General features: G+C 42.8%; 1 protein-coding gene across 2 annotated transcripts in view; it reads left to right on the forward strand.

The window, feature by feature from the left end:
• Positions 1 to 12,810, forward strand: part of kdm2aa (lysine (K)-specific demethylase 2Aa) — a 47,463-nt gene that overhangs the window by 17,847 nt on the left and 16,806 nt on the right. For both annotated transcript variants that reach the window (XM_089005672.1, XM_089005673.1), the window contains exons 13-15: positions 1,217 to 1,341; positions 6,537 to 6,660; positions 7,453 to 7,581. In XM_089005672.1, coding sequence (XP_088861798.1) covers positions 1,217 to 1,341; positions 6,537 to 6,660; positions 7,453 to 7,581 — 378 coding nt within the window. The remainder of the gene's footprint in view (positions 1 to 1,216; positions 1,342 to 6,536; positions 6,661 to 7,452; positions 7,582 to 12,810) is intronic.

The raw sequence follows: 12,810 nt of genomic DNA on the forward strand, positions 1-12,810 counted from the left end.
TGATTAATTCCTTACACACAGCTTTGTCGCCATTTTCTGCCTCTTTTTTTGGTGCTACACCCGCCCCCCCATTGCCTCAAAATGGCACGGAATAAATTCTTTAATCGATTGCAAATATGTATGCTTTCTTCTTCAGAACTATTTGAATCATATTCATAACTGGACCAACAGGTTCGGAGATTGCTGCCACCATTGGCACCGACCACCTTACTACAGCAATTGTGCCCTGCGAGACAAAATCACATTTTTGATGGAGATGAGAGTTTAAATTAATTCTAACTGGGGAATGTGCCAGACATTCTCAGAAGTCCCATGTAACATGTTTGGGTCTGTCAGGTCGGACGCGTGCACGCACACACACACACACACACACACACACACACACACACACACACACACACACACACACACACACACGCACACACACACACACACACGACGCTCCCCCCTGGGGACTCACTGTCTTTATGATTAGACAATTAGAGCCCACTAAATGTGCTGTTTTTTATAGGATATACAGTAAAGTCTCGTTATATCGATATCGGATATATCGATAGTCCCGGTTATATCGATACTATTTCTATGCACGCACGGAGAAAATTACATGCAAACAGGGTCGGATATATCGATAGTACCGGTTATATCGATATTTTTTCGGACTCCCTTGAATATCGATATAACGAGACTTTACTGTGCTTCTCTCTTTTTTTCTCTCTCGAATTCACATGGCTGTTAATCATGAGATTTGGTGACGTCTGCGCTGGGAACCAATCAAGCTATAGCCAATGTACCAAACCTCTGAGTCATTCTGCATTTTTTTAATGTTTTTTTTTCCTCTTGGAAAAAACAGTATGCATCAAGGGACGGGATAATCAAAGCGCGATATAGCAAGGGATCACTGTAATGTCATTCTGATAAACTATCTGTGTCAAACGGGTGGGTTGGCAATCGGGAACATCAGGAAAATACTGTATGTTATGTCCTTCCCAAACAGCTGTTGTATTTCCCGGCAGGACAATCGGGACCTCTCAGCAGTATCCAGACATTCACATATGTTTATTCGCTGGTAGCATCACAAAATCGGAATTTGTACTCCCCTTCACTGTTCCTCCATTATAACCGTTTATTGATTCCTGACTTTTACTTGTAAGATAAATAAAGCAAATTATCAAATATGATTTTTAATTAATCTATCAATTTTTCTGTCTTTCTTTAGACCTCGAACCATCAGTCACTTCAACCATCACCACCTCTTAATCCTAAATTTGCTGCCACTCCTGTCATGCCGCGACCACAGAAGCCTGCATCTTCCATGTCTGTGTTGAGAAGGCGTAGGGTCAGGTAATGGATTTGTGTGAACACTGTTGCAGGCGTTTTGATTTACAGGGAACGCAATCAAACATTTTGATTATCAATTAGTGATTTATGGGCGATTCCGTGATTGTTTGACATACAGTCAGGGGGTTCTCCAACTCACACCCAAAGTCAGCTCAGAAATAGATTGGTAGATAGGCAGTATAGAGAATGGAATTGTTGAAGAGCCAAGGACACCTTATGGAGAAAACTCATTTTGGCTGCTTGTATCCAGGATCTCGTTCTGTCAATCACGACCCATAGTCCGTGACCATAAATGAAGGTTGGAACATACAGTAGGCCGACTGGTAAATTGAGAGCTTCACATTTTGGTTCAGCTCCGTCTTTAACACAACAGATGATACACGGTTCCTAACACAGCAGACGTTGCACCGATCTGGCTCCACCCTTTTCTGATTGAGAACCATTGGTTCCAATTTCGAGGTGGTGATCCTCATCCCAACCACTTAACAATCGGCTGAGAAACGATCCAGTGAGATGTGGAGAGCCCTGCTTGAAGGAGCCAAGAGTACCACGTCTTCTGCAATAACACTCAACACTTCAGTTGAACCTAGAAATTCTGTCCATAAAAGTTATCAACAGAATCTGCCGACAAACGGCAGCCTCGTCGGAGTCTAACCCTCACTGGATTTAATGAGGTCTTGGAAGTATTACGCCCACTATCACACAATATCCCGAGTAGAGATCACCAGCACTCCATCCCCACTGTACAAAGTGTTAGTGGAGCACTGCTTCCCCCTTCTGAGACGTCGGCTGGTGTACCAGAATTGACATGAGGCTGTCCGGAAGTTGGCTTTCATGACCTCACCAAACTACTCCCACACCCGAGCTTTGACTGAAGTCTCTGCAATGACTGAAGCAGCATTCTGCGTAGCCAGTCAATAGCTGTTGGCTCGCTGTGGGGTCCCACAGGCCAAAAAGGTCAGATAAAACTCGTTCAACTTGACGGCATCCCTTTTTGCTAATTTCTTCCAGCGACACGACAGGCACCAAACCCCATTCCATTCAGACTCAAATGTTCCCCACTTCCCCTGGGAAAAGCTCTGCCGGAGGTGGGAGTTGAAACTCCACAGGGCATTCCGTCAGATGCTCTCAACAAACGCTCACAATACGTTTGGGTATGCCAGGTCGGTCTGGCACCTTCCACCACCATCGGAACCTACTCACCACGACATAGTGATTAGTTGACAGCTCCGACCCTCTGGCGTCCAAAACATGCGGTCACAACATGACAACAACAAAGTCAATCATCAAACTGTGGCCAAGGGTGTCCTGGTGCCAAGTGCACATGTGGCCACCCTTATATTTTAACAAGGTGTGTGTAAAACTAAATACATATTCTCGCTTTTTCGCTGTTCATTTCCTCTTTGGGCGGCAGTTGGCGGAAAGCGCAATTTTGATTGGATGATACTGACTGAGCCGTTGATGGTGAAAAGGGAAACGCCCCCTTTTAAATAAGCCTGAGGAGTAAAAAAAAAAGACGAGTATCGTACACTTCAGGTTGAATGGACGGAAGGATTCACCTGCCGTGATTCTAATTTGCAATGAAACAATACCGTGAATGGAACAGTTGAATATCAGTGCCACTTTTACAAGCCCCATGATAATGTTAGCATCAATATACTTCTGTGAGAGACAGCATAAAGTAAGCGTGCAAGCGAATGAGCAGTGTGCAGGCTAGCTAGCAGTAGCTTCGCCTGTGGACAGTTGACTTTCATTCTGATAGTTTGGCTGGATTTTTTTTGCCAATCACGAGGAACGGAAAACTTGTCATATTAATGGTATTATCACATTTATTTTGAATAATATATTCTGAAATTTTGTTGAAATTACGTTCGTGTGTGCGTGCGCGTGCGTGTTTGCGTGTGTGTGTGTGTGTGTGTGTGTGTGTGCGTGTGTGTGTGTTGCTCTCATTGAAAAAAAAAATATATATTTTACGATTATGGCTCTCTTAGTCAAAAAGGTGCCCGACCCCTGCTCTAAGTGCTCGGACAAGCACGACTATTATATATAGTGATACCTTGGCTTACGAACTTAATTGGTTCCCGGAAAGTGTGTGTCAGGTGAAACGTGTGTATTCCAAACATTAATTTCCCATAGGAAACCATAAAAATGAGTACAATCCATTCCCAGGTCCCCATAAAACATAATTTTCGACTAAATAAGCCTTAAAGCTACACAAAATATACCTTGTTTTATGTATAATAACTGTGCTATGGTATTGTAATTAAAGAAATAAACTGTACTGTATCATAAAGTCATTTTATTTACCTTTGTGATGGTCGTTGATGGCTTGATGGAATGGATAGCTTTTTGCATAAAGTGTCTCACGGAGCTCTGGGTTGTACATCTTGGAAGTTGTGAGATTGCAACAGATGCAGTTGGCGCGGTTTTACAGCATAAACTGTATACACATGTAATCATATAAAAATAATTTCAGCTATTGCACGTCTGATTCCAGGTTACGTATACCCGAACTTCTGCTTATGTAAATTCCGATAAAATGGAAGAACGTTATAAAAATTTTATCAGCTATCATAGAAAGATGAAAATGTATTTCCTGAGAATTCTGACATTAAATTAAATAAAATAGTTGCATTAAATTAAAAACAATAATTGCATTACATGGAATACCTAAATGCTTCTGTGCATGCAAACCACGTTCAAAATATTTTTCACATGGTTTGTTTCCATGTTCCACAAGATGTTTTTGACAGAGCAAAACAGCATAATTAAGGAAATGTATTTTTTTAAAAGCCAATCAGTGATTCAGTTTGTTTCAGCATTTAATCTTATTCTGTTTTTGCGCAGGTGTAAGCGCTGCGAGGCATGTATGAGAACTGAATGTGGAGAATGTAATTTCTGCCGGGACATGAAGAAATTTGCCCTGCTTGAAGGAGCCAAGAGTACCACGTCTTCTGCAATAACACTCAACACTTCAGTTGAACCTAGAAATTCTGTCCATAAAAGTTATCAACAGAATCTGCCGACAAACGGCAGCCTCGTCGGAGTCTAACCCTCACTGGATTTAATGAGGTCTTGGAAGTATTACGCCCACTATCACACAATATCCCGAGTAGAGATCACCAGCACTCCATCCCCACTGTACAAAGTGTTAGTGGAGCACTGCTTCCCCCTTCTGAGACGTCGGCTGGTGTACCAGAATTGACATGAGGCTGTCCGGAAGTTGGCTTTCATGACCTCACCAAACTACTCCCACACCCGAGCTTTGACTGAAGTCTCTGCAATGACTGAAGCAGCATTCTGCGTAGCCAGTCAATAGCTGTTGGCTCGCTGTGGGGTCCCACAGGCCAAAAAGGTCAGATAAAACTCGTTCAACTTGACGGCATCCCTTTTTGCTAATTTCTTCCAGCGACACGACAGGCACCAAACCCCATTCCATTCAGACTCAAATGTTCCCCACTTCCCCTGGGAAAAGCTCTGCCGGAGGTGGGAGTTGAAACTCCACAGGGCATTCCGTCAGATGCTCTCAACAAACGCTCACAATACGTTTGGGTATGCCAGGTCGGTCTGGCACCTTCCACCACCATCGGAACCTACTCACCACGACATAGTGATTAGTTGACAGCTCCGACCCTCTGGCGTCCAAAACATGCGGTCACAACATGACAACAACAAAGTCAATCATCAAACTGTGTAAAAAAGTGCACATGTGGCCACCCTTATATTTTAACAAGGTGTGTGTAAAACGAAATACATATTCTCGCTTTTCGCTGTTCATTTCCTCTTAGGGCGGCAGTTGGCGGAAAGCGCAATTTTGATTGGATGATACTGACTGAGCCGTTGATGGTGAAAAGGGAAACGCCCCCTTTTAAATAAGCCTGAGGAGTAAAAAAAAAATGACGAGTATCGTACACTTCAGGTTGAATGGACGGAAGGATTCACCTGCCGTGATTCTAATTTGCAATGAAACAATACCATGAATGGAACAGTTGAATATCAGTGCCACTTTGACAAGCCCCATGATAATATTAGCATCAATATACTTCTGTGAGAGACAGCATAAAGTAAGCGTGCAAGCGAATGAGCAGTGTGCAGGCTAGCTAGCACTAGCTTCGCCTGTGGACAGTTGACTTTCATTCTGATAGTTTGGCTGGATTTTTTTTTGCCAATCACGAGGAACGGAAAAATTAATGGTATTATCACATTTATTTTAAATAATATATTCTGAAATTTTGTTGAAATTACGCTCGTGTGTGCGTGCGCGTGCGTGTTTGCGTGTGTGTGTGTGTTGCTCTCATTGAAAAAAAAAAATCTAAATATTTTACGATTATGGCTCTCTTAGTCAAAAAGGTGCCCGACCCCTGCTCTAAGTGCTCGGACAAGCACGACTATTATATATAGTGATACTTTGGCTTACGAACTTAATTGGTTCCCGGAAAGTGTGTGTCAGGTGAAACGTGAGTATTCCAAACATTAATTTCCCATAGGAAACCATAAAAATGACTACAATCCATTCCCAGGTCCCCATAAAACATAATTTTCGACTAAATAAGCCTTAAAGCTACACAAAATATAACTTGTTTTATGTATAATAACTGTGCTGTGGTATTGTAATTAAAGAAATAAACTGTACTGTATCATAAAGTCATTTTATTTACCTTTGTGATGGTCGTTGATGGCTTGATGGAATGGATAGCTTTTTGCATAAAGTGTCTCACGGAGCTTTGGGTTGTACATCTTGGAAGTTGTGAGATTGCAACAGATGCAGTTGGCGCGGTTTTACAGCATAAACTGTATACACATGTAATCATATAAAAATAATTTCAGCTATTGCACGTCTGATTCCAGGTTACGTATACCCGAACTTCTGCTTATGTAAATTCCGATAAAATGGAAGAACGTTATAAAAATTTTATCAGCTATCATAGAAAGATGAAAATGTATTTCCTGAGAATTCTGACATTAAATTAAATAAAATAGTTGCATTAAATTAAAAACAATAATTGCATTACATGGAATACCTAAATGCTTCTGTGCATGCAAACCACGTTCAAAATATTTTTCACATGGTTTGTTTCCATGTTCCACAAGATGTTTTTGACAGAGCAAAACAGCATAATTAAGGAAATGTATTTTTTTAAAAGCCAATCAGTGATTCAGTTTGTTTCAGCATTTAATCTTATTCTGTTTTTGCGCAGGTGTAAGCGCTGCGAGGCATGTATGAGAACTGAATGTGGAGAATGTAATTTCTGCCGGGACATGAAGAAATTTGGAGGACCTGGAAAACTAAAACAAACCTGTGTGCTGCGCCAGTGTCACTCGGTAAGTTTTTTCTTTTCAGGCGTATTACAAAATGTTATTTTGTATTTTATTCAAGATGTCCATATACAGCCCTTAATCGCAAAAGGCATCAAAGAGAGTTTGAGATGGCCACATTCATTCATTCATATTCCGATCCGCTTTATCCTCACAAGGGTCATGGGGGTTGCTGGAGCCTTTCCCAGCCAAAGACAGCAAATGCCAAAACTTGACAGATATTACTGACATCCGCTGATCGCAACCCCCAGGAGGGCAAGGAAAAAAAACATTGTGGGGTAGCGGGTTATGAGAAGATGTTTATTTGTCAAACAAAAATAAGTGACAAATTCATCATATTGTTTTTTTTTAATCTAATCACCAATAAAAGAGATCTGTTTCAAACTAGGTTAGCTTCAGGTAGGTATTTATTTAATAAAAAATGTCAGTAAAGTTAAAATGCAATTTTGTTTTGTTTTTTGTTTCTTCATAAAACAGATAAGTGAAAGTTTCAACATCTCTGTTAGAAAATTTTGGAAAACTTTTTTTACTGTAGAAAACATGAGCGAATGATTGGTTTGTCCACGTTTTGATGATGATGATGATGACGATAAACCTGAGGGCTCCCTGTACATTTTGTTAGAATTTTAAACTAGAGTAATCGTATGATAAAAAAAACCTAATACAGTAAAGTCTCGTTATATCGATATCGGATATATCGATATTTTTTCGGACTCCCTTGAATATCGATATAACGAGACTTTACTATATATATATACAAATAAAAATATATTTGTTAATTTGTTTATCCTTTTCCAGCCAGGACTTCCACTGTCTGCTGTTTGTGAAATATGCAAGGATCCTAATCAAGATGAAACTGGAGATCACTTCTTTACTCTAATGGAATGTTCAAATTGTGCACAGATAGTCCACCCTTCCTGCCTCACGGTACAAAATATACATTTTTTTAACAATTGTCACATGTTAAATGTTATTGTTATAATTGTATCAGTGACATTTACCTGGTTGAGACAGCTTTATTTAAAGGACAACCGACACCATTTTTTTGTTTCCTAACTGACATCAGAAAAACGTTGTATAGCATCTAAATGACCCAAAACACGCATTTTTAGTCAAATGAAAAACAATTTCCACACAATTCCAAGGCCCTCCAGCCGGCTGTACGCTGGTACTCCACTTTTGGCCATGAACTTCTCTGTGTCTACCTCAGTGTGAAGCACTTCATCAAGGGTGGCCGCGTCATCATATACACGACCACAATCCACTCCTCTCTGCCATCCCCTCGGCTTCGGTGAAGTACTTGTAGTGTGAAATTCGCACTTGGACTACCTCTCGCAGTTCGACCTCTAGTTTTGTCACGTCCAGAGGCTCAAAATGAGGTCGCAGACACCCTTTCCCGAATTGAGATCAACGTGATCCAGTTCCCTGACAGCCTACACTACGACGAGATGATAGCCTCCCAGGTACGAGAAGGTCTGGCCGACCATGCCAACGAACCCAACAGCATCGCCGTGCCTCTCTTCAACACTGACAATCCCATGCATCTGTCCGACGCCGTCCCTCGACCACAGGTTCTCGACTCCTTCTGACGAAAGGTGTTCGACTTTCTGCACGATCTCTCTCATCCTGGAATTCGTGGCATGACAAAGTTTCTAGCGAAACGGTTTTCCTGAAAGGTACTGCACTAAGACGCTCGAGAATTGGTGCACAGCTGTCTACGTTGCCAACGCTCAAAGGTCCATCGCCATACGAAGTCACCAATGGGAACGCTTGACATGCTGTACGCCCGGTTCAGTCACGTCCACATCGACCTCGTCGGACCCCTTTGCCCCTCCAGTGGCTTCTGGTACTTTCTAACTTGCGTTGAACGCTTCACCCGATGGTGTGAAGCCCTTCCCTTACTCGATTGCGGTGCCTAAACTGTTGTCAGTCCTTTCCTCCAACACTGGGTCGCTTGCTTTGGTTCACCGAAACCCATCACCACCGATCATGGAGCCCAACTCAAGTCTGCACTATTCGGCAAGCTGTGCAATTTCCTGGCTTTTGAATGGAACCGGACGACCGTTGAGCGCCTCCATCACTAACTGAAGGCCTCACTGATGTCTTCCAACAATGGCGAACACTGGGTGTCTCTGGTATCGCTTGGCATCCGCTCCACGCTGAAACCTGACATCAACTCGTCTCCAGCGGAGCTTGTATATGCCGCTAGTTTACGACTGCTCGGTCAGCTGATTAACCCGACCGATCCTACAACCTTTCAACGTCAGCAATTTGCTCACCCGCCTTCGGCAGTTTGAGCAGGGTCAGCGGGCCCGGCCGCCTCGAACGTCATCCCAACCGACACACATGGATCCCACACGCCAAGTGTGCATTCATGTTTTCCTGCGGTGCAATCGTATGTGCAAGCCCCTCCAGCTTGCTTACGATGACCCGTTTCCTGTCCTCTCCCGCGGTGAGAAGACCTTCTGAATTCGGATCAACGGCAGCAAGAAGATAGTTTCCGCCGATTGACTCAAACCGGCAGTCGTTGAGCACTCATTGCCGTGCTCCTTAACAATGACGTTGGGCACGACTGAAACTTCCTCACATCTGCCCCCCCTACCGCACCTCCCTCGATGCCCTACATGCCCGGCGATCGACCTTCATCGTGCCTTGCCTCGCCTTGTAGCCGAACGACCCGGAGCGGCAGACGCGCACTTCCCGGAACGGCTCGTCTCCTACCAGCTGTTCTGGGCGTGTCCGGCTCATTTGGATGATTATTCCTTCGTCGCTTTCACCGACTTCGGATCCAGGAGGGGAGCCATGTGGCGGCGCTCGCGCGTACCGATGACGCAAATACGCAGGGATGCATCTGGGCTGCGCCCTTGCGCCATTTACGCATTTTGACAGCCACTGGCGCAACTTTGTAAGCTGCGCCAGCACCAGCGCCCGTCTATTACGATTGGCACATATTGCTACATGATCTGCGCCACATATGACATACTTCTGTTAAAATAGCTAAAGAAACACATTTAGTTAAGCAGCAATTGAAAACTGTTCATTTTTCTTTAGAAGTTTTAACTTTCGTCGTGATCTGCTTGAAACTGCCAAATGAGAATATTCAGTTACCGATGGTGCATTGCATTATTGACATCCAACGACATTGACATAGATGGTTGCAATATGGAGCGAGAGAAAAGGAGTAAAACTCTAAAAGACATTCAAAACAAGCAGCAAACAAACATATTTTTGTTTTTTAATAAACAACAGAGAGTGACAATTCATTTCAGCAAACTGCTGTTCATGATTTGAATTTAGTGGCTTATGTGAGTGGTTTCTGAGCTGTTGCAGCACATTGGAAATCTTAAAAGCAACGAAATTTGTTAAAGTAGACACTCGTAAGAAATATTGTGCTAAGTCTGTTCTCTGTCTTTTCTGTAATACGGTAGAAAAAATAGCACAGGATTGATTGTGTAGTAACTAATGAGAATAGAAAAGGGTTGTTTATTTTTTGTATGAATATATTATTTGATTTGAATTAAAATTCTTTATTTATTAGATAAATAAATTTTACTCAATGTTTTTTTCATTTGCAATTTAGAAATATGCTCCAATGAATGTATTTTGGTTTATTTCAATTAGTTTTGTATACTTCGGCAATGTAGTTAATACAGGCCCATCAATTTTAGAATGTGGCCCCCTTTTCAGACACGAGGGCCAATTCGCCTCCTTTTTAAATTATCCAGATGCATCCCTGAGTACGCACGGCTTCCCATGCACGTGCCTCTTCTTCTTTTTTTCCTTTCGGCTTTTCCCTTCAGGGGTCGCCACAGCGAATCAATGTCCTCCATCTATCCCGTTTTGTGCATCCTCCTCTCTCACACCAGCTACCTTCATGTCCTCTTTGACCACATCCATAAACCTCCTCTTCGGTCTTCCTCTCGGTCTCCTGCCTAGCAGTTCAAGGCTCAGCATCCTTCTCCCGATATAGTCACTCTCTCTCCTCTGGACATGTCCAAACCATCTCAGTCTGGCCTCTCTGACTTTCTCTCCAAAGCCTCGAATATGAGTTGTCCCTCTAATGTACTCATTCCTGATCCTATCCAAACTGGTCACTCCCAAAGAAAACCTCAACATCTTCAGCTCTGCTACCTCCAGCTCTGCTTCCTGTCTTTTCTTCAGTGGCACTGTCTCCAGTCCAAACATCATCGCTGGTCTCACCACTGTTTTATACACTTTCATTCGAGCTGAAACCCTTCTATTACACATCACTTCATCATCATTTTTTTTTTTGTTCTTTTGACTTCAAGACGGCGCTGCGAGAGTGGCTGCCTTTCCAGCAGCTCATGTATTTTGTTTTTCTACTTTCATTCCTTTCAACACTTTGCTGCTGTGAAATGTAAATTTCTCCACTGTGAGACTAATAAAGGCATATCCAATCCAATCAATCACACCTGACATTTTTCTCCAGCCGCTCCAGCCTGCCTGGACATGCTTCTTCACCTCTTTTCCACACTCTCCATTGCGCTGGACAGTTGACCCCAAGTACTTAAAATCCTCCACCTTCATTATCTCTTCTCCCTGAAGCATCACTCTTGCACTTGGATTCCTCTCATTCACACACATATTCCGTCTTGCTGCGACTGATCTTCATTCCTCTCCTTTCCATGGCATATCTCCACACTTCAAGTTTCTCGGCCGCCTGTTCCCTGTTCTCGCTACAGATCACAATGTCATCTGCAAACATCATCGTCCAAGGAGATTGTTGTCTAACATCGTCTGTCAGCCTGTCCATCACCATAGCAAATAAGAAGGTACTCAAAGCTGACCCCTGGTGGAGTCCCACCTCCACCTTGAATTCCTCCGTCACACCGACAGCACACCTCACAACTGTCCTACAGTCATGATACATGTCTTGCACCGCTCTGACATACTTTTCTGTCACTCCAGACTTCCTCATGCAATACCGTAGCTCTTCTCTGGGCACCCTGTCGTACGCTTTTTCCAGATCGACAAAGACACAATGCAATTCCTTCTGGCTTTCTCTGTACTTCTCTATCAGCATTCTTAAAGCAAACACTGCATCTGTCGTACTCTTTTGGCATGAAGACATACTGCTGCTCACAAATGTTCACTTCTGCTCTTAGTCTAGCTTCAACTCCTCTTTCCCAGAGTTTCATTGTATGGCTCGTCAACTTTATTCCTCTGTAGTTAGTACAACTCTGCACGTCTCCTTTGTTCTTAAAAATGGGCACGAGTACTGTTCGGTTCTAATTCTTGTTTCTCATCTGGTTCGGTGTTCAACGAAGTTCTGTGATGAAATATCAGCGAGGACGATAGATGGTGAACAAAATACACTACTTTATTCTAGTGAAACAAAAGGAGCACATCTCTCGTTGGAGCGGGGAGCCAAGAGCACACAAACACAACAAGAACAAAAAGAAAAAGCACAAAGCCCGCCCGCTCAGACTAGTTTTGAAAGTACACACAACAATCAGCTACGGACATGTATTGGAAGTCACACAGCAGCGATCTGTTGTCCAATCAGCTACGGACAAGTGTTGGGAGAACATTTAGACTGAAAGTTGATACTTGTTACATTCTGCTTTCACAACTATTCAACTAATAAGCTTCATAAATCCATGTAGACCAAACTAAACATGCAATAACATAATATGTACTAAGCTAAACATGGAATAACATAATATGTTTACTAATCTAAGCATGAAATAACATAATATGTTTACCAATGTGCATAAGCACTCTATCAAGTACACTTCGTCTCCATTCTTCAGGCATCTGTTCACCATCTAAGATCTTGTTGAATAACCCAGTCAGGAACACCACCGCCACCTCTCCAAGACACTTCCATACCTCGATTGGTAAATCATCAGGTCCGAGTGCCTTTTCCCCCTTCATCCTCTTCAGCGCCCTCCTCACTTCATCCTTGCTAATGTTTGCTACGTCTTGGTCCACAACAGTCACATCTTCTACTCTTTGTTCCTCCTCATTTTCCTCATTCATCAATTCTTCAAAGTACTCTTTCCATCTTGCCATCACACTACTGGCACCTGTTAATACATTGCCATCTCTATCCTTAATCAACCGAACCTGCTGCAGGTCCTTACCATCTTTGTCTCTCTGTCTCGCCAGCCTGTAAAGATCAGTCTCACCTTC

This window comes from Hippocampus bargibanti, linkage group LG10, assembly GCF_051943395.1.
Source record: "Hippocampus bargibanti isolate YZ-2025 linkage group LG10, ASM5194339v1, whole genome shotgun sequence".
Taxonomy (NCBI): Eukaryota; Metazoa; Chordata; class Actinopteri; order Syngnathiformes; family Syngnathidae; genus Hippocampus; species Hippocampus bargibanti.